Source organism: Peromyscus leucopus, chromosome 16_21, assembly GCF_004664715.2.
Source record: "Peromyscus leucopus breed LL Stock chromosome 16_21, UCI_PerLeu_2.1, whole genome shotgun sequence".
Taxonomy (NCBI): domain Eukaryota; kingdom Metazoa; phylum Chordata; class Mammalia; order Rodentia; family Cricetidae; genus Peromyscus; species Peromyscus leucopus.
In genome coordinates, this window is record NC_051084.1 from 21,542,568 (window position 1) to 21,566,490 (window position 23,923).

The following is a 23,923-nucleotide window of genomic DNA, read 5'->3' on the forward strand; positions in this document are numbered from 1 at the left end:
TAGAAGTCATATCAGACATCAACTTTGGATGCCATAATGGAATAAAATGAGTAATGAATAACCAAAGGTATCAAACATCTAAAGACATGAAAGTCATTGCTATACAGAAACACAAAGTATCACTAGGAGCTAGAAGGAACAACTGCCTGGGAAATCGATACGTGATAAATCTCAATGTACATATATAACCAACACAAATGGAAGGGAGGCACAGACCACCTGAAAAATTCAACAGTAGAAAACAAGACAATCAGAAACAAGAATTTTCTCACCAAAGAGAAGATCAGGAGCAGACATGTTCATAGTTGACCTTTACTCAGTGCAAACACCAACCAAAAAACAAACAAACAAACAAACAAAAACCTCTACACTATTTTTCTTAACATTAAAAACTGGGGGAGGGGAATTCCTTAACACTCATTTTGAAGTTAACATTATCCTAATGAGAACACCAAATAACAACACACACACACACACACACACACACACGCACACACACACAAACACAGACACACACACACATACAATAAAAAATAAAAAAATAAATATTTAAGGCCATAGGAACTTGATGGACACAGAAACAAAAATTATCAGAAAATACTTAAAAATAAATTCTTTGAGCACATGAAAAAGACAACATGATTCAGTGGGATTTATCTCAGGGCTTCAAGTTGAGATTAATAACAAACTGATAAATATTACACATCTTAGCAATTCAGTAACAAAATGGTATGTTTATGTCAATAGATGCAAGAAAAACACTCAATAATGTAGAGACCCACAGAGGTTTCCTAGTGAGAACTTACTCAGGGTCTGAGAATCTGAGCTTGTTTTATCCAGCAGGGCTGAATAGGGGAATGATTGGACGACAGGCATGGTTACCAGGTTTTTGGAAGGGTCTGCACTTGGCTGTGTGGTGTACTTTGATCTAGCAAGGGGAGGTCTTTTGCCCTACCCCTTGGCACTGTCATAAAAAAAAGCCCCTTTGAAGAGGCGGAAGGGGCTGGTGGATTTTGATCCAGGTCCTCCTGGAAGCTATCCCATGTTTCTGTTTGTCTCCTCTTTGCTATCTTTCTATCTAAAAGTTTCTTATTCCTCTCTCCTCCTCTTAGGAAGCCTTAAAAGGTAAGAGCTGGTCTCCCACACAATAAGATTCAACATTTTCATGATAAAGCTCTGAAAAAAGTCATGCATATTTATATAACACACATGAAATATAATACACACTGTATGTGAAAAATTCATAGCCAGCATCACATTGAATGAAGGAAAGCTGGACGTGCTTCCTGTATGGGTGGGAAGAACACAGATGTCCACTTGAAACAACATGCTCCTTGGAGTCTTAGTCAGCACCATTATGATGAGAAAGAATAAAGGACATATGAATGGGAAAGTGGGAAGTCAAATCGTTCCCGTTTGCAAATGAAATGATTTTTACATATAGGAAATAGAAAGGCTCCATCAAAATGTTATTGCATGCAATAGACTGATAAAAGTTTCAGGATGCAAACTACCAGCATTGCTTTCAAAAGCCAACAGTGCCCTTGTCTCCCATCATTAATGGTTATGGTAAATCCACTGGAATCAATGAAACCAAGGATGCAGATGCCCCCTCTATGATACAACATGAAAGATCATGATAGGTACACAGGCGCGTGCGCACACACACGCACACACATACACACACATGCATGCACACACACACACACATACAAACACACACACACACACACACACACCCCTTTTTTGCTATTTTAGAAAAGATTTTAACTAATTTGTTCTTTTATCCTGAATGATTTGCAGATTCAATTGCAATTCCCATTAAAATATTTATGGTATTCCTCACAGAAATAGAAAAGGCTATTTTAAGTTTGTATTGGAGTCTAAAAGGTTTCAAAAAGCCAAAGCAGTCTGCCAAGAGCAGATCCGGAGTTGACACAACATCTTGGTCTTACGATGCAGGGCACTGATAGAATCAGAGAGACAGCATTTTAGTGAGGTTAATAACTGACAAGGAGTCCAGTGGCAGCACTGAGGACACAAACAAACCTTCACATCTACATCCAAGGGATTCTTTGCAATGCCGCCAAAAAAAGCACTTCAGGAAGGACCACTTCTTCAATAAATGGTCCCAGGAAAACTGAATTTCCATATGCAGAAGGATGAAATCTGACACAAACCCCCACAGGAAGTCAGCGTGGCTTAAAGACCCAGATGTCGCCCTTGAGACTGTAAAGTGACTAGCTGAAAACATGGGCACACTTCCCAGAAAGTCAGTCTAGGTAATGAATACAGGTGATAATATATCAAACACACAAGTACAAAAGCAAAATGGGCCAATATGAGTGCATCAACCTGAAAAGGCTTTGCACCAAGTCCATTTCGGAGGGGAGAAGGCGAAAGAGGAGTCATGCAGAAAATGTGGAAGGAACTCGAACAACAGCAAACAATTCTGATTTGATTCAAATTGGGCAAATCATGTGAGCAGACATTTCTCACAACACAAACCAGAGAAAATGTCAACTGATTTATGAACAGGTGCTGGCTCACGAGTCATAAAGGAAATAAAAATATCAAAGGCACACTCTTGCCACATCCAGGATAGTATGATTGTTATTCAGTGCAAATAAAATAAAATAAAAGCAAATACTGGTAGTGAATATGAGGGAAGGATACTCACATGTTACTGCTGTGACTATAAATTAGCACATCCACTAAGAGGGGTGATGTGTAGAGTCCTCAGACAATTGAATTAGCTCTACAATAGGAATTTGGGGTATCAAAGGAAAAAATGTAATTGACACATGGAAGAGGGACCCACATCCCCCTGTTTGTTACAGTGTTACTCATAACATGGACCTATATGTTCATGGATGAAGAGATGAAGAGGATGGTATATGTCACTGATATTACTCAGTCTAATAAAAATGACAATTGTAACTTGTGACAGAAAGAGGAGGCTACAGTAAAGTAAGTCAAACAGAAATACCAACTGGGTGTGTTTCCTATCAGATGTGGGAGCTAAAAGTTGATCTGGGTGAAATGGATCTTACTAGAGGTAGGAGGAGACAGGGCATGTTGGGTAATGGGATCCAGAATACTGTGAGATAGGAGGACTATTCTAGAATTCTGTAGCACAGTGAGGCCCTCTACCTTTGTGTGAAGAGCTCATGGCATGGTGCTCAGGTATGGCAAGCATAAAGATGGGGTTACAATTAGTGGGAAGAGAAGCACCATGACCTGACCAGCATGCATTGCATACATGTGTTGAGCTATCACACTCCACCCTCATATTTAAGTATTTCTTGTTAACTTAAAAGAAAACAAAATTGAAAATAATTGTTTTGCAATAGAATACAATGTCTAATTCTAGCTGGTTCTTTTGAAGTCATCAATCATAAGAAGATTATGATGAGAGAAACTCATTCTGAAAAGAGTAGAAAAGGAAATGTCTCTCACTTTACGTACTTTTTATCAGAAGAGCATGCATACATAACCTCTAGGAGGATACAGAAGCCTGCTGGCCTCTTCCTCACTCAGGAGAGCAGAAGAGTAAGCTTTAGTAGGAGATTCTCTCTTCTCCTCTCTGTATGTGCATATGATGTTATGACAATTGGCCTGTATTGCCTTGCTCTGACTAGAAGAGGTGGTTTACTTCACTATAGGCACAGTGTACCCAGATTCACAGTGTACTCCCATCGACTTGTCAACTGTATGTAAAGCAAAAGTGAATAATATTCTCCTCCATGCTTGTTCCATATGTCTCTGTTTTAAGTGCTTCTAAAACCAAGACAGAAAAGGAGTAGTGTATAAAATGTATGTGTGTCTGTTTGTACACGTGTCTGAAATATGTGTGTATATGTGTGTGAGCATGTGCATTTGTGTGTGCTTGTGTGTTTATTGTGTATATGCCATGTTTGTGTTTGTGTGTATATGTATGTATGTACACACACATACATGGGGGTGTTTGTGTAGTGTGTTTATGTGTATATGCATTTGTGTGTACTTATATGTATGCATACATCTGTGCTTATGTGTATGAATGTATATGTGTGTGTATGTTACATGCATGTTTGAATAAATACTACTGTATAATCATATAAACCCGAGCTTTTCAAATAGCTAAGTCCATGGCTGACATAAAAAAATAAATGTGTGTGAAACATCTTGTTAAAACAGAAAATAGCAGTGTTCAGAGAATGGTGAGGACATGATAAAGGAACACAAGGCCTTCCTTGAACAGAGTCATGAGAATAATTCTAAGGCCAGAGGCCAGCAACAGGGCTGTGACCTAAATTTATATCCTCTTGCGACCCTACATATGAAGCTCCAGGCCCCCACAGGGTTGTCTGTAGGAGGGAAGTATCACGAGTGGATTTGTGTCCTTGTGTGATGAGGACCAGGAGTGAGACATTCTCTCCCCACCATCCTCCATAAGTGAGGATACTATGAGGGCCTTATGGACCCTGACTATGGTGACAATCTGTCCTCCCTCTTCCCCAGCTCAAGGATTTAGAAAAACATCTATCATGTGAACTAATCCATGAGTAATTTAAAAGAGCATTGTGCCTTATTATTTCAGCATGTATTACACTGTGCTATATCAATACCAATGGCTTATAATCCTCTGAATAAAGTTGAAATATGTACTTCATATTGATATAAATCAATAGAAGAATACATTCATGAGGGAAAAAGAGGTGTTTTTCTTTATAGTAAAACAGCAACAAATTGATGTAAAATGAATGATGTTAAGAAATTGCCACTTAGGAACAATAATGATAGTTTATCCATATATCATCAGAAATTTTAAAAATAAATGATTGAAATGAATGGGGAAAGGATATTTCTATAATTTTCAAGTAGTTCAAGAAGGTTCTTTTTAAAAATACGTATTTTTATCGATGTGCATATATGAGTAATGCAGAGGCATAAAAAGAGTCTTTGGTATCTTGGAACTGGAGTTACAAGAAGTTGTGAGCCACCCAGTATGGATGTTGGGAACTGGATGTAGGTCCTCTGCAAGACCCATAGGAGCTAAGTACTGAGCTGTCTTTACTGAAGCAACAGGTTCAAAGTATCTGTAGTAAAGTTTGCTGTAAGGAAGTAAAGCAAGCTCTTTACCCTCCGAGAGGCAACATCACTCCAGTGTTCTTGCCAGAAAACCGATTGACAGGCCCTGACTATTGAGAAATAATAACCAAACTCATTGCAGGAAATATATACTAAATATCTGTCCTGGAATCTTGAAAAAAATGTCAGAGCCACAAAAGCCAAGGGAGTATTTTTCAGCTTGAGTAAGCTAAAGGAATAGCAAATATGCCAGGTGGGGCCCTGGACTGTGAATATGAGCTAACAAGGGCTCTATGTTACCATGGGACATAGACTGTGGATATGGCTAACAAGGGCTCTGTGTTACCATGGGACCTAGACTGTGGATATGGTTAACAAGGGCTCTATGTTACCATGGGACCTAGACTGTAGATATGTGCTAACAAGGGCTCTATGTTACCATGGGACCTAGACTGTGGATATGGTTAACAAGGGGTCTCTGTTAGCATGGAACCTAGACTGTGGATATGTGCTAAGAAGAGCTCTGTGTTACCATGGGACCTAGACTGTGGACCATGCTCACTAGGGGTCTCTTAGAGGACTAGTGAGAGCTGAAAGTAGTCAGAGGGCTACTAGACTGCAAGGGTGCACCAAGTCATTTTCTGGTTTCCGTGGTTGAGTTGTAGCTATGTATAAAAGCAAAGAACATAAAAAGAAACATGCTTTTTTATATATATAAGAATTACAAGTTGTGGCCTTTGATGATGACATGACATCACGCTGACAAGTTATTCCCAAAGATTTTTGTAGCAATCATTTCTGTATCTTTGATGTTATTTCAAAATAAACTTAAGATTAGAATATCTCATGCATATTTATAGCATGGCAGAAATGGCACGTTTATGTTGTGTAGGTGACAATTATATGGAAATGTTCACAAAAATATATGCCTTATACAATCCCATGTGACTATAAAGGGCAAATGTGGAAAGGAAGAGGTAAGGAAAAGCTGGGTAACGAGCTGGGGAGAGGGGAGAAGGAAATGGGAACTAAGCAAAAATAAGAAATCTTTAAAAAAATATATGTATGAAATAAATAATGTCTATATGATTGGATTTGTGAATACATGACATATTTTAAAGTACAAAAGTAATGGGGAAAAAAAAGGTAGACAAACTGTAAACTCCTGGGTGATTTCAGCCTGCTGTGTTTGGTCCCAGTCTTTGCATTTTTCCATCCTGCCTCACACAGGCAGCTTTTGGGTCCAAATCACTCAGCAGTATTCAATCAGGAACAATCAAGCGTGACAATCAAGTGTGCTGTGCTTTCTAACCATTTGATTACCCAAATCAAAATGAACTACTTTTATTTTGGATGAAGGGAGGGACCAGCTCTATTGAAGAGCTGAGTCAATTTTTATTGCTAGATAATTCTGTTTCCCTCTCTGAAGTTTGTTTACTTTAGCTGCAGCCCTCAAAAAAAAAAAAAAGTCTACTCCTTCGTGGGAGTGGGTCATGTGGTGTCCAAGTGGGTCATGTGTGTGAGTGGGTCATGTGTATGAGTGTGGAAACAGAGGGAAAAAAAACATTTCGTTTTATGATTTTTCAAATGATTGGATTTTGTGAACCTGTATCTTAAAAATATATTTGCAATAAGAACAAGAGGCATGTAATTGAATTCTTCGGGTTTCTTGAGTAAATTAAAACCTTCCAATGTAAATAATCTCTGATTTTTTTAAAAATTGTTTTCTCAGCTGCAATTCTAGCAGGTAAGTGTGGGAACACCACAGACTTTGTTCAGGTTCATGGGACTCACATTAATTTCCCTAGAAAACTGACTCCCGTTAGCTTCTTGTTGAGTGTTTCTCAGGAACACCGGTTTTGTTTCTTGTATCTATCAAAATCTCAGGGAAATAATGACATTTGCATACTTAAGCTTTCATCAACAAGAGCTTTCAGTCTGTGAAGCAATAAATGGCTTCCAGACGTTGAAATACACTCTGAGAATTATTTAAAAACCAAAACACAAAGCAGCAAGATTCTTTGCTGCCAAGTTATTAAAGGTGGGATTGAAAAGTTCCACAGAAATCTCAGCTATAAGTAGTTATCTCTGCAAATACTCTATCTTCAACACGGAATTCAAATTAGTCCTGTTTTCAGTTAACTTTAAAAAGGCAGAATGGTCTAACTAACAAAAACTCTTTATGTCACCTACATTAGGCAATGTACACCTCTTTTTCCTTTGGATCATGCAACCGTCTCCTGGCATAAAGCAAGTGGAATCTAATATTCTCATTTACGGGTATAACTCTGTTAAATGTCATTTGGGAAAATAAGAATGCAAAAAGGGAGACCCAGGAGTATCCTCAGAAAACTGGGGAGTGTCACGCCTTCAAAGTAGACATAACAAAACCTGTCAAAGGCACTCAACGTAGAACAAAGGTAAATCCAATGTATCTTTTTCTCAGGTGTCTAAAAAGTACAGTGCTGTCGCTCTATGCAAACTCTTTGCAATCGTGTGTAATGTTTTGTTAAAGATGATATTATATTGGAACACAGGGATTCCCTCTTAGCCTGCCATGAACATCTCTACCACACAATGGAGGATGTGGTTACCTACAGCAAGTATGGTCTTGTAGTCATGGCAGCAAACATTACAGAGACACTAGAGGGCAGAAAGAGGACAGATCATGAGAACTCACTTGATTCCAGCGATCACTCCCTCCTGTCGCTGATGCATACAGTCTTAATGGATGGGCTGGGCATTGTGGACTCCAAGGCTATCATCTGCCCTCAGTTACTCCACAGCATAAAAACAACAGCTTTAAACTCTCTGGCCTCGTGAAGATGTTAATTGCCTTATCTGGATCAAAATATCTCCAAGTGATGTACATGAAATGTCCTTGTATGGGATTGGTATTATGAGCTTCTCTTTAAGGAATACTCTTAATATGCAAGCCATAATTATGATATTTTTCTTAAGACCTCAAACCATATAAAATTATGGACAGATATGTTTCACAAAATCTTTATGTTGAGTTCCATTTTCAAAAAGAAAATTGCAGGAGATGTGATCCATACAAAAATGTCACATTCAGGGTCTGAAATAGATTACTCGGCATGTGATGGAACATGTCTGTTTTAAGAGTTTCCAAAATTAATGGATTAGTATGTAGCATTATAGGATGATTGAATTGTTAAAGTATGATTTTGTTAAATCCTCAGAAAAAAATTTAAACTATTTTTTGCTAGGTTAACTTAAAATGTAAATTTTAAAGAACAATTTTAAGACTGGTCTATATGTAGCGATAATTTTACATTTTTTATGGCTTTGCTCCATAAAAACATAAGCGTGTATTTTGCCAATGTTTTTAGGATACTAATGCAGTCACTCAATATTAACTCAATGGTCAGAGAATACGTTTTGCTATCAATAGTGCTATGCAGTTAGATGTTATAGCATCTAACTTTGTATATATTTATATTTAAAAAGGTATCAATATAATACTAGCACCATTCATAACCAGGTGGTATATTTTGAGTCTCTATGTTCCTTGAATAAGAAATTAAATTTTTTTATTCATTCATTTTTAAAACTATAAAAAAACAAAATAATATAAAACTAAAGCTATCTCATCAAAGTTGGACAAGACCAATCAACAGAAGAAAAAAAACCCACTAAGAAGCAGAAGAATCAGAGACCCACTTGCTTGCACACTCAGGAATCCCATAAAAACACTAAACTAGAAGCCATAACATACACACAGAGGACCTGTGCAGACCCATGCAGGCTCTGAGCATGCGGTTTCTGCCAGAGGTTCAATTATGCTTGTAACAGGAAATGTTCTCCTGAAGCCTGCAATATAAGCTACATGCACATCTGACAAAAACAACATGGTGAAAGGATCATTAGAAACTTTGGGTTTAAGGGCATTAACTGCTCTTGCAGAAGACCTGAGTTTGGTTCCCATCCCCTGTGAAGTGACTGACAAGGATCTGTGGCTCCAGCTTCAAGGATCTGACACTCTTCTGACTTCACTGGTTTCTGCATGCACATGGTGCACATACGTATACTTAGGCACACACACACACACACACACATATATATATATATATATATATATATATATATATATATATATACACATTCAACCAGTCAATCATCAATCAATCAATCAATCAATCAATCAATATTTTTAAGAAGAAATTTTGTTTTCTTTAAGATTTTCAAATGTACTAACTTTTTAATGAACATGGCATGGTCTCATCTGTAAATGCCCATCCATCATGTGTCTGTGGTATAGATTTCAATTTGTATGAGGATTTAAAACACAAGTCTAGGCTGCCAAGGTGGCCCAGCAGGTAAAGGTACTTGCCACCAAGCTTCAAGACCAGAGTTTGATTTTTGGACCCTGCATGGTAGAAAAAGACAACTCAGTTCTAACAGAATTCCACACATGTGTTGTGGTAAATGTGTATATGTGTGTGTGTGTGTGTGAACATGTGTGTACACACATAAATAAATAATTGTAATAAAATACATAGTTAGGTAAAACCATAACTATAATGTTGTTTATTGTAACTGTTCAAAAACATTTTAAAACAGCACAACTATATCACTTACCCCCTTCCCTATCCTCACTCTATCCCCTCTCATGCTACTCCAACTCCCATTCAAGTTGGTAGGCTCGTTATTGTTATTATTATTGCTACACACACACACCCACACCCACACACACACCCACACACACACACACACACACACACACACACACACAAATTTGGTGCGGTTGTGTGTGTATAATTTCAGGACTGACCATTCTTCATTTAATTCTTTATATTCAAAGCCATTAGGCCCTCTTAGAATGTTGATCTACTTGTAGTCAAAATTTAAAGTGGTTAGCTATTAAACAAGAATTTAATAGTCTATGTTTGCTGTTAATCTCGGCAGTAGCAGCATCGGGGCTCACTTAAGTTCTGTTTAAGCTAAAATCTTAATGATGACTTTACAGTTCTATTTAAGTGTGGTTAGCTCACTTTTACACCAGGAGATAAGGCTACTTGTGAATATTGGTGTTATTTTTTTAATTGTTTAAACATGTTTCAAAATGTGTATTTTTCTGAGATCAAAATTTAATGAAGCAATGTAAAATAGAACTGGATTTTCTGTGTCTGGAGCATTGGGGCTTCTTAAAAAGATGCTTCATTTCCTAATAATATATCCTAAAAGACTTAATTTGGACTCCTTAAGAAACTGAGTGTTAGCAGGGTCAAGTTTGAGTATTTCAGAGTTAGTCAAGAACTACAGAGACAAGAGACAACAGCTGGTAAGGTCAGTTGAAGGTGGTGGGCCTGGGGAGAAACAGTGAGACTGAGTTATCTTGGGACCAACAAATATCTCGGTTGACTGACTCCAAGTGAGGGCTACAGAGAAAGTGAAGTTCAGGGGTGACTTTACAGGAGGTCTGAGAATTTACAAAGTGATGATGCTATTTAGGGAGTGGGGTAAATGCAGGAGGGTCCTTGTTTTCCTTTCGAGGAGCAGAGTTAGTCTCAAGTGCTCCATCCAAAATAAATTAATTCAGAGGCTCCATGGCAGTACTATGACTGCCATCCCATGACTCCTTCAAAGAACAGAGCAGTATTTCCCTGTGTGTGTTGAGAATGTCGCCAGCTGAATAGCTTTAATGTACATGCGGGTGATTGCATGTAGAAGGCAGAGGACAGCGTGGATGTCATACCGAAAATATTGCCCATCTTGTTTCCAGAAACAATGTCCCTCACTGGCCTGGAAATCACTAAACAGGTAATACTGACAAGCCAACAAGACTCACAGATTCTCATGCATCCACTTCCCCAGCTCCAGGACAACAATGTGTGCAACCATGTTGCCTCCTTATTTCAATATGAGGATTAAACTTAGGTCGTCCTGCTTTGCAGACTAAGCTATCTCTCTACCCCCCACCCCCATCAACTTTTAAATCTGATTTTCCAATAATTCAATTGAATTCAGCCTTCATCACAAAAGTTTTGAAGTAAGTTTAGATGTGAAGGGAATAGCTGAGGTAAGAATATCGAGGGCTTTGTGATTCAGAAGTAAAAATGCAGCATATAAGAAAGAGACGAGTAAGTCTGAGCTGTAGGGTGAGAGACTGTGAGAGTCACCCTTTAAGTGTTTGGTGAAGAGATGAGGCAGGACAAAAGCTAATGTAAACTTTCCCCCTTTTCCCAATGAGTCTTGGTTGTTGGGCTCAATTCTAAGCCTAAATGACATCTACATTGGCCTGCACCAGAAGCCCCAGGACTGCTGTTCTATGCACACAGAAAACACTGAGTGCTGGGCTAAGTGTCCATCTGTAACCCCAGGACATGGGGAGATGAGGGGGCAAGGTGATGAGTCTGAAGCTAGCTTAGAGAGCAAGTTTGAGGCATCTCTTCGGCAATGTTAGATTGCCTGGAGTGGGGGTGAGAGGAGGGGGTGCAAGAAGAGAAAAGGATGATGGATGGGGGAGGGAAGAGAAGACACCTTTATCTTAATTCATTTTTATATCCCTTATTATTTTACAAATGGACCAGAGAAAGGTCCCTTTGTTGCTAGACCACAGTGAGTTCTTCTAAACTGCTAGTCCTCTTTGTGAGAAAATATTTCTTATTTTACTTGTTTTTCTGGAAGCTCCTGCTGTTAAATTGTAAATAAGAAGCACAAATAAAGCCTTATCTCATGAAAAACAAGCATGTAAGTCGCAGCCTGAGGCAAAAGGGTCAGGTGAAATTGGGTAGGAAATAACTGTTGCTTTAGACGTACCTAACTTAGGATTCATCTCCGCCATCGTCCAGACATGTCAGATTTCATGTCACAATGTGAGCTCATGGTTGTCTAAGGAATATTTATTATATGGGACTATGTTATCAATGGGAAGAAGGAAGAGTGTACAAGTAGAAAATATGTAAAAATATGTTTTCTTTCAAATACTACTATTCTGCTAAAGGAACACAGAAATAAATGACTCCTAATAATGTTCCTCTATACCCGTAGACCAGTATCTCCCTCAGCCATCATCAGAGAGGCTTCCTCTACTGTAGATGGGAATTAACACAGAGACCCACAAATGGACAATGTGCAGAGAGTGAGACACCTTGAAACACTCAGTCCTAAATGGAATGTCTTTATTAAACCCCTCCCCTCACTGCCCTGGGAGTTATGTAGAAGAGGAAGTAGAAAGATTACAAGAGCCTGAGGGGATGGGGGACTCCAAGGAATCAGTGTCTTCCAAATAGACCAGGACTGACATGCATATGAACTCACAGAAGCCATGGCAGCATGCACAGGGCCTTCACAAGTCCAAGCCAGATGGGGTCCTAGTGCTGAGAGGAGGACGTGGACACAAACTCCCATCTCTAACTCAGAAGCTGTCTCTGATTAACATCTGCTTGCAAATGAAAAGTTAGTTTTCTCTAACAGAGTCTCTTTCAGTATATAAACCACACTTGAGGGTAGGTTCCAGGCCAAGCAGTAGTTGGCCAACACCAAATGAACTCAATGGCATTTTTGTAGATATTTTTTTGCCTCATTTTGCTTTGTGTTGGGGCATGTTTTTGCCTTACTGATCTCTTGCTTGTATATTATGGTTCTTGATTTCTTTTTCTCTTGTGTGTGTGTGTGTGTGTGTGTGTGTGTGTGTGTGTGTGTGTGTGTATTTCTTGTGCTTTCTCTTTGTTTTTGTTTTTGCTTTTCTTTTATTCTGCTTTGTTTATTTTGTTTCCTATTTGTTTTCTTAAGAGGGAAAGAAAGAAGATGGGATTATTTGGGTGGGAAGTTGGAACTGATCTAGGAAAAGATGGGAATAGAAGAAACCATGATCATAATATATTGTATGATAAATTCATTTTCAATAGAATAAATGAAAAATGGGGTTTCCTTATAACTTTACTTGCCTGCACATGAAAATTATCCTTGGGTAATCTACTTCTCATAGTATCAAAAGCATCAAAATATTTCTTTTGAAACTTATTCATACCTGTTTATCTACTCAATAAAGAAAAACGTTCACTATGAATCTGCTAATTTTTGCAAGAAGCAGACAACTGACATTATGAAAAAGCCCCACTCTGCTTCTTTCTCTCCTCCTTCTGTCTTCCCTTCATCCTTCTCTCCTTCCCCCTTTCTCTCATATTTGTATCATCCATCCATCTATGTATATATGTATACATCCTCTACCAATCATCTATCATCTATCAATTATGTATCATCTATCCATCAGTCACCTATCAATCATACATCTGTAATGTATGTATTCATCTACCTATTGATCTATTAATTTATAATCTCTCTATCATCCATCTATCATCTGACCAATCTATTACCTAAAAATCAATCTGTCATCTATCTATCTATCTATCTATCTATCTATCTATCTATCTATCTATCTATCTATCATCTATCTCTTATATCTTTCTGTTTGTCTGTCTAGCTATCATATATCTATCATCATCTATCATCTTCCTACCATCTGTTCATTCTTTATATAAACTACAATTTATGCTTGGAATCATGAAACCAACATCAGTATTTCACATATTTCAGCTACATCTTCTATATTCCTGAAATTCTTATGAGATAATGCTAATCATTAAAGAGTCATTCCAAATCTGAAATTTAGTGCTAACAAAGGTACATAAATGAATTTTCCAACACACATATTGAAAACGAAGGAAAATCAGTGATCTTCCTTCTCCATGCATATAGGGGAAGTAGGGTAGCCTTCCAAAGGGGATAAATGGCACCTGTCATTTACAGGGAAACGACATCTTCAAGCCTAATCTTCAGTTCTCATCAGTACAGTAACACATGAAGGGTCTTGAATGCTCAGGGAAAATATTTGATCACAGAAGAGAAAATATTAAAGAAAAACATCCACACAACACTGTCAATTATCTGGTGCACACCTGCACCCGCTGCACAGTGTTCATGAATCATAAACTCTGGTGTCATCTTCGGGGCAAAAGTACATCCTATTGTATAAGGAATATTTATCAAACAAAAAGGAAGAAAATGAGAGAGGAGAGCAAGAACCTGAAACTTCTAGAGCGTTTCAAATGTCAGAAAAAACAAATTAGCACCTCTGACGGGCTCTGAGCTGCAGAGGGGCATGTGTAGGACAGCCTGCATTTAATTCAAGCTGTTATGGGAAGAATCAATTCTGTAGTGAGGTCAAGGCAGCAGGACATTTTTCCTCAAGACTAAAAATAATACTGCCTCCAGGCATGTGGGCTAAATTCCACAGCATTTTGAAACTATTGTTAAAGAATTTAAATATGGATAAAGATGAATGGAAAGCATGCTGCCAGCCTACATAACAACTCTGGAGGGAAGAAAATCCTACCCCACCTAACCATGATCAGTGAGAAACAGGTCTGAGGGCAGTTTTCCTCTCTGGAATGCCATCCCTATAGCAGTCATCAAGTTAATATTCACACAAAGAGGAAACCACAGCTTCCTAAACACCTTTATGTGGAATGAAAGAACATACTGAAAGATATATGTGGGTCTAGAAACAAGGATCATTGAAATCCCTAGATTTTAGGTAGAAGAGACTTTCCTGAAGCAAATCCCTCACTACCCCAGACTTTTTCTTTTCTTTTCATGTTGGGTGGCATCGTCACATATGAAGAAAGGGTAAGGACAGAGAGCTGCAGGCAGGCACCATCATGCCTCTTATTGCAAGGCTTCGGAGGAGTAATTTGATGGGTGCTTTTCAACTTTGAGGTCATGAGTTAAACCGTGTCTCAGTGGGTTATGAACAAAAGGGGTTGGTGTCCTATGAGAAACCCGTGATGGTAACACCCTTGTCCCTTCTTATCCAGTTTGCCACCACCATTGTGTTCTTTCTTTTGCTTCTTCCAATAACACAAAGGGGAACTGAAATGTCATTGTAAGTGTTTTTTTTCCCCTCAGCTCACAAAGAAATGTGAGCTATGAGAAAGGCAAACGTGATTCATTTTGAATGTTCAGTTAGTGTTATTCTCCTATAATAGGGTTCCCAGTCTCCCTGAGATTAATTGACATAAAAACAAGGATGCCTTATAAGCAAAAGTTATGACTTATGTAATACAAGTTATATTATAAAGGGGAACATTGTTAGGGAAGATTGAATTGTAAACCATGGATAATTTCTTGACTTGAGTCTTTAAAAAATTAAGTTTTTTTGTGTTTTCTATTTCTTTTGATAAATAATTTTCAAAGATGTATTTTTTCTCATTATTTCATTTTAACAAATGTGAATTAATATTTTATTTCCCACTCTATATCTTTATAATAGTATGGTTAGGTATTTTGTCTAGCTGAAGAAACACTGTATTTTCTTTGCTTCAACTATTAGTATTCATGACATTTTATTATTATTACTGATACTCCTACTTGCATATAATTTTGCTGCCCAAATGTTCTATTAATGATTAAGTAATAAAAAGGGAAACATCAAGTCACCTGGAGAAAAGCAGTAAAATAAATATTAAAGGAAAACCTCAGAAGTTCTTGGGAATTTCAATGAAATTCTGGCATCTGGGTATCCACAGGATGACACTCTCATAGCAAGTTTGGAGGTCAGAGGGCATAGGACCATAACAACTTTGAGGAAAACCTAGCTGTGTCCTATGTCACTATTGTCAAGGGTAAAAGTTGAGCCTTGGATTTTCCTCAACTTAATAAATTATTAATAAATTATTATTATAATAAATATCTCTTTATGTAAAGCACAGCTTCCTGAATATGTATATCAGAAACCTGTCCATTTCCAAGCAACACCGGGAAAGATAATATCTGTCCTATGAACAGGTAAAGTAATATCTTATGATTAATTTTGATCTTTTTAAGGAAAATTATTAATATTTGTGGGCATTAAAAATCAGTGATGTCTACTATGTCTTTTTCAACACAATATATAAACACACACACATACATACATGCAGAGATACACAAACCTAGATACCACACATATAGACACATATACTTACACAGACACACAGACACACACAGACACATGTTGACATATGACACCCATACACACATGGACACATGCACACAAACATAGACACATAAACACACACATGCACACACATACACAGACACACATACATACTTGCACATACACTAGCACAGACACACACACACCTAACTATACTGTGCTCATACTGACCCTTTCTTACTCTTCACTAAACAGCATATTGTACTGCACATATAGGTTAGAGATGTAGGAAGATATATTTATATCTGGCTTGCATATGAGAGATAAAGTGACATTTCACCTTTTTTTCCTCCGCTTGAACCCCCTTCTTTATACAGCACTTCCTCCTCATATAGTCCTTCCCCCGATAACATTTTCATAATTGTTTAAATCCCAGAGACAGTTATGGACATCAAATGCAAAAGGAGTTGAAGCTACATATTCAGTATATCTGAAGGTATATCTGAAGTGATTCAGTATGCTTTGGTCAGTGACATGAAAATAGTGAAAACCAGGCTATTCTTTTATAAGACTCTCCTATGCCAGGAACCTTGAGCTGCAAATAGAAATATCATCGCAAAGCATCCTTTTCATATAAATGAGTACACTGAAACACAGTCATTAAAACATATCTGTAACCATAGGGAAAATGAAGTTTCCCTCAGCCTCTGAATACCACCATCAACCTGAGTCTAGGATTGCTCCCCCTGGTATGACACTGTAGCCCAAATAAACCCAGCTGGGGAAACTGGGACAATGGTTGGCTGTACTCTTCTGCTGTGGAATGTCATTCTGTATGCTGTGAATGTGTGTTGCTCTGATTGGTTGATAAATAAAATGCTGATTGGCCAGCAGCCAGGCAGGAGGTATAGGTAGGGGAAGCAGACAAGAATAATTCTGGGAAGAAGAAGGGCTGAGTCAGGAGTCGTCAGCCTGACACAGAGGAAGCACGATGACAAGGCAGAACTGAGAAAAGGTACCAAGCCATGTGGCTAAACATAAATAAGAATTATGGGTTAATTTAAGTGTAAGAGCTAGTCAGTAATAAGCCTGAGCTATAAATAATATTAAGTCTCAGGGTGATTATTTTATAAGCAGCTGCAGAGAGACCACAGGGCCAGGTGGGACACTGGAAAATTCCCAACTATACTCTTCAGTTGCAAAGCATAAAATATTCAAGCACGCACTGCCTATCCCATCATTTCCTCCCAGGATCAGTGCAAACAATCCCTGCCAGCCTGTGTTAGGTTGTCAATTGTGTAATCTATGGAAGAGATCGGCTGTGGAAACACCCCCTGCTCTGCATCCACATGCCACTTGTCTCTGTCCCTTCCTCTCCAGAGAGAAATGTCATTCACTAGAACACAAGCAAGTGATCAAGTGTTTCTACCCAGCACCATATAAACTAAAAGTTATTACATGGGGTCTTTGGGCACATTACACACACAGACACACATATTCATATCCTAGGCACACCTGTAGATTTAATAAAACAGCACCAATCCTCATAGCTTCACTGACTTCCAGACTGTACATCAGCTGTGGGAAGCGGGGAGGGCTCTGGTTGTTGGGAGGGAGCACCTCGATGTACACGGTGCAGATGGAGTGCCTGCGAGAGAGAAGGGAACACGGTGTTTAATGACCCATAACTACTCTGGAACTTAGAATGCATGTTTTATTTGTTTGCTAGGTTTACAGGACAAGAAAATTTCAACTTTTATAGAAAACAGTAAAATCATGAAAGAATAAAACAATAAAAGTTACCACCAAAATATAATGCCTTTGTGAAATTAGCTTAGTAAAAGAAAAAATACTGCCTCTAGTACCTGTTCCTACTACTTGGATGAATAGTGTAAGTTAAAAAGCAGTGGCTGTAGAGGAGAGCTAATAAATTAACTTGCCTTAACTGATGATCCTATTTTTAACCCTGTTTTTAGCAGTGAAGAAAAGCAAACAAACAAACAAAGTCTTTGTATAAACACTTGCTAATAAAAATTGTCTTTCAAGTTCTCTTCCAATTAAATCAGGTGAAGGAGTATTGATTAATTCAACACATAGCTACACAAATGAACATAGAGAGAGAGAGAGAGAGAGAGAGAGAGAGAGAGAGAGAGAGAGAGAGAGAGAGAGAGAGAGAGAGAGCACATATAGGGCTGTGTTGTGTTTTACTAGTTCTGTATCTAACATCAATCACTGTGAATACTGTGAATTTTTTTTTTTGGTTGAATGTCAAAATCATAAAGTAATCCTAGGGTAAGTTCATGGTAATAAACCTGGAAATGTTGTAAAATTTTGAAAATAAAATGAAAAGCTGAAAATTACCTTCAGTTAAAGCCTATAATGAGGGGAAATTTTCATGAAGGAAATAAAGTCACTTTATTGTCTTAAGTAAAATTTTTACCATTTTCACATCCATTCTTTCAGCATCTTCTAACACTGGAAATTTAGACAATGAAATTGAAGAGAGCTATAGGGTTTTATAAAGAGAAACACTGACAAAATAGATAAATGGAACACATAAATTTACAGATCTGGTCCTTTACCATGTAATTCATACAGTACTCCATAGGAACATACTTTGCTTCCTAAAATGTAGGCTTTATGAATTATTTTTTTAATTGTATTTTTAAATTTAAAACATTTCAGTGGCAATTCCTGTTTAGGGACTAGAATTTTCTTAAAGTAAAAAAAAAAAAACCTTGTTATAATGTATTCCAATAACATATTTTTCTAGAAGTAACTAATCTGGTCTTCTTTTTAAATGATTTAGGTGCAGACCACAAGTGCTGAGATCTGGGTGGCAGCTTGTCCATCCATAACACGCATGGGTGCAAGTTGCCGAGTTCTCTGCAGACAGATCACACACACTGTTAAGCATTTCTATTAAACTGGGGTCACTTCAAGACATTTATTACTTCTATTTATTGCAATGCTGTTCCAAGGTAAACTCATTTTAAGTTAAAATACGTCAGAGTTTTAGAACCAGTTAATGTGTCTGAATTCATTATCTCTGGTTTACATTTTGTGAAAGTGCCCCCCCAAAAATAATTTTTTTTCCTATTGAGATATATTCAGATGGAGATATAGATGCCATGGTGAAGTCATTAAAAGACTTAATAGCTAAAATTTAGCTTTTAAGGCTTAATTAAAATGAGTTAAAGCATGGGTTCTCAACCTGTGGTTCATGACCCCTTTGACAAGCCTCTAACTCCAAAAATATTTACATTATGATTCATAACAGTAGCAAATTACAGTTCTGAAGTTGCAATGGAAGAAATTTTATGGTTGGGGGGGGTCACCACAATATGCAGAACTGTATTAAAGGGGCGCAGCATGAGGAAGGATGAGTTAAAGTAATAAATCATTGTATATAAGCTTGTAAGTGTTCCTATGAAGGCCAAATAACAGAAAGTTACAGTTTTTCTTTGTTTGTTTTTTTATTTGTTTGTTTTGTTTTATTGTTTTTGTTTTCCAGACAGGGGTTTCTCTGTGTAGCCCTGGTTGTCCTGGGCTGGAACTCGCTCTGTAGACTAAACTGGCCTTGAACACAGAGATCTGCCTGCCTCTAATGAGTGCAGGCATTAAGGGTGGGTGCCACCACCGCCACCATCTGGCTTTTATTTTATTTTCAATACCAGTTTTAATGTTAATGAGTCCTATTTCTGTGGTGAAAATGGGGGGATTTTCATCCTCAGCTGGGCTGATGCCCCTAGCAACAGGCTTGGCAGTACTCACAGGTGAGTCTCAGAAACTGGGTGCTATACTCATTTGTTTTTGGGAACAAGTCTGACTACTTATCCCAGGCTGGCCTAGAACTTTCATCTACAATGGTCTTGAGTTAACATGATCCCGTCTCTATCTCTGGTGTGTTGGGATTATGTCCATAAACCACCATCCCCAGACCAATTGTCAGATGCTATAGCTAGATAATGCTTTATTGGGCTATGGTTGCCCCTCCCACTTTGTGATCTTGGGCTGAGACAGAGGACCACTCTGGTCCAGGGTGACTGCCCCTTTCATTTTCTCTTCCCTCTTTCTTTCTCTCATAACTCAGGGGGTTGGATTGCTAGTCACGCTTCCAACACCTTCTCAGGATTTATCTCTCAGACTTGTTTGGGGAAGATCATATTTCAGTCGCACCTTTTTCATCCCTTCTATCTCGGCACTCTGTTGTGGTGCATTTAATAAGTACCAGTCTTTTTGAGGGTTACTGCTTTATAAAATGAGATCTCCTCTTTATCCCTGATGTCAGCATAGTGTCATAGCAAGCATCCCTAAAATTGAATGCCTACAGCATTAACAATAAAATGATGACTTAAGGCTGTAATAAATAGCAATCATTCACCAGTATAGTTTAAGCACATAGTAAAGCAGGGCAGTCACTAGGTAAATAATAACATTTTATGTGAGTATTTCATATTTACATTTATAGCCAGTCCTAAATGCATAAAACCAAGCTTTTTTCTATCCATATTTTATTTTGGTAATAGGGCAAGTATGATGCAAATAAGTTTCAATTTCTGAAAATGAAAATTATTGAGGTCTTATTATTCTTATTTTGTTGAGAAAAGGTTCAAGGCAGAACAAAAGAGGTAATGAATTTCTAAGACAGTTTTATGACTCAAAATGTCTGTTGAATCACCTAATTTGAGTAGCTTGGTTTATAATTTTAAATAATCACAAAGATTAAGTGACTGAATTAAAGTTACCAAGCTCATTAACAACTGCAGATAAAATAAAAAGGCTTCTGAACTCTTTAGGTCTCATAAGAATGCATTTTAAGAATTATACTGGGAGAGGTTTTTTTTTTTTTTTATTTATCCCATGGTTGTGATATGAAAGGCCCTTGCTTTGTTATAAATGATGGGGTCTTATTCCAAATCCTCAAGTATTTGAAGTCTTAGACTCGGACTATGAAATTAGAATATTTGATTAGTTATGCCATAACTGAAACTCCATGATGAAGTGTATTTCTTTATTGTAAGGGGAAAATAAAATATGAATGAAGAAGAGCCAGGAAGATGGACTTAATGCACTTTGACTTTGGAAACGTCATAATTTAAAAAGATAAAATAGCCTAATTTTGTATCACTATGATAATAATCAGTATGATTGTGCCTATGCAGTTATATATGACTACTTGTTTCTATGACAGAGTTATTTTTATTATTTTCTCTGCAAGACTTAAAACAAAGAAATCACAGTGTGTTTTCCTTTCTCCCCTCCCCATTAATAACTTGCTACAAAATCTGTATTCATAGCTTATTGATTCCATTTGACTATCTTGGCATAAAATTCAGACATCTACAGAAGCAGAAACTTCATATTTCAGTCCAACACAAGAGAACACCTATCAGAATGCTGTGGGTTGTTCTGTATGCTGTGAACGTGTTGCTCTGATTGATTGATAAATAAAACGCTGATTGGCCAGTAGGCAGGCAGGAAATGTAGGTGGGACAAGTAGAGAAGAGAATTCAGGGGAGTGGAAGGCTGAGTCAGGAGATGCTGCCAGCCATCGCTGCCAGGTGAAGTGAGATATAAAGTACCAGTAAGCCACAAGCCACGAGGCAACTTATTTAAGATATAAGAACTGGATAGCAAGAAGCCTAAGCCATTAGGCCAAACAGTTTAAATAATATAAGCGTCTGTGTGTTTATTTGGGTCTGAGTGGCTGCAGGCTTGGGTGGGACTGGAGATAACTCTAGCAACATCAGAAGAAGATGGGGGCAGAGGTTTAGACAGACAACCTTTTTACATATGTAACACACAAGGCCTCACAGACAAGGGGGAGCATTTGTGTAACTTCATGAAAGAATAAGGATGAAAAAGGGTAAAATTTGCACAACCAGGGAGAAGGAGTAGGCAAGGAACAGAGGGAGCTATTGAAACTGGAGTATACAACCATTCCACTCCATCAAGTGTGAACTTTATCTCGACAGTGTGGCAGTCAACAACACATTAGAAGCAGGGCGCTGATTGGATTTAATGTTCCAAGCCTCCTCCCTGTTTCCTCCCCGACGTTTCTCACAATGCCTGCACAGACATTTATAGCCAGTGCAAGGCCAGTATCCCACCAGGCCTTTCTTTACCTTTATTTCCAGCATCTCCCCCAGAACATGAGCAATTTTAGGAATCCACTATATTTTTGTCAAAACAGATAGATGGCCTTCTGTTATGTCTTTATCACCCTGTACAATTATTTTAAAGGGCATATGTTCACAATGGAAAATTTTCTATTGGAGAACATTACTTTGTCATAGGTTAATTAAGTACTAAGTTGGATCCCATGACAAAAAAAAATAAGATTATATGAGGATGCCATATCATGTGTCAGTCATTTTATTGTCATTGAATGGGGAGCTGCTGGGATCAGCACTCTTTCCATACCAGATAGTAGTAATAATTCATTCCAGGATTAAAGAATATTCACTCAACTTAATTGAACGAACTTAATATTAACTAATAGACACCACTAGAGTAAGTGATGCTTTAATCTTAGGGCATTTTTAACCCTTTAACTTCTGTCTGCATGTTTGCTCACATCAAAGCCCCATACAAAACAAAACAAAATGAAACGAAACGAAATGAAATGAAATGAAACGAAAAGAAAAGAAAAGGAAAGAAAAGAAAAAACCCTAAGAATCCAGCGATGGAGTTCTACTGCTGTCACTCTGAACTTGTGGACACTTCACTAGGACAGGAGTAACAGAAGCCTGATGTCATTTTATACTGGGTCTGAGTCTTAATACCATCTGAATGTACAAACTCAAGCTGTCAAACTGAAAAAAGAAATAATACAGAGAATGCCCCCAATTCTAACTGTTGCTGCCAAATTTTTCAAGGCTGCTACTTATGGACATGTATATTCCATTGTTGCTGGTGGTGTCAATCCATAGCTGTCTATACTTTTATGTTGGTAACTTTCAAATGCCATCTTCCTTTCAAAGGAATCATTGAAAGCAAAGCCTCCCAACTCTTCAGTTCACTCACCAACTCAATTTGAAGGCTTAATTTCCCCCCAGAAAACAGTGAATATTATTGTCCAGCAACAAACATTACATTATCCCTGCAGGTAGAAAGGGGGTGTGTAGATGTTATTCTCTGCTGGTCCCAAGTGGTGTCTGAAGAGTACGTTGGTGATACAGTAGTGAGCATGGCTGCCTTCCACATGTGATGTCTGATGACATAGTATAAGGCAATCTTTTAGCATCCAACTCATTTAAAAACATATAAAGAAAGCTGATGTCACCGAGAGGACAGACACTCCCCTCTGAGGATGATGCTTTGAATGCTATTTTACTTGAGTAAAATCCTTTTACTGAACTAGCTTGTTCAGGCAGAGTTGAGCAATCTGCACACAGGAAAAAAAACAAGCTGAGTATTTTCAGCTATTACTCATTAAGTGTAGCAGTAGCCCCACCCCGAGCTTTGCTCTCTGTGTTTTCAGTCACTCATGGCTGACTGTGGTCCCAAAGTATTCAATGAAAAAAATGGAATAAAGAATTGCTAAGTTTTAAATTGCATATCATTCTGACTAGCACGATTAAGTCTGCCTCTCCCCTCTCTTTTCTGCCTTGGCTGTCAATCAGTCACTCTCCCTAAAACCCTGCTGCCTATATGATGCATCCTCTCACTCATATAACAGCTTTCTGTTGGTGGGACCTTGTTTCAAGCAGCCTTTCTTTTATTTAATAAAGACCCCAAAGTGTAAGTGTGTGATGCTGGCAATGCTGGACTATTATGTCACTACAATAATTGGATTTCATCATTACCATTACTGTGTTACTGCTCTTCATTTATAAAGTATATTATGAATATGTGAATACAGTAAGAAAACAGCATACATACATACAAAGTCAACACATCAAT

The 23,923-nt window shown here is 37.9% G+C and overlaps 1 protein-coding gene across 9 annotated transcripts in view; it reads right to left on the reverse strand.

Annotated features, from left to right (window-relative positions):
* Pcdh15 (protocadherin related 15) overlaps positions 1–23,923 on the reverse strand; it is a 1,398,279-nt gene that overhangs the window by 238,519 nt on the left and 1,135,837 nt on the right. For all 9 annotated transcript variants that reach the window (XM_037199986.1, XM_037199987.1, XM_037199980.1 and 6 more), the window contains one exon: positions 17,531–17,663. In XM_037199986.1, the coding sequence (XP_037055881.1) occupies positions 17,531–17,663 (133 nt within the window). The remainder of the gene's footprint in view (positions 1–17,530; positions 17,664–23,923) is intronic.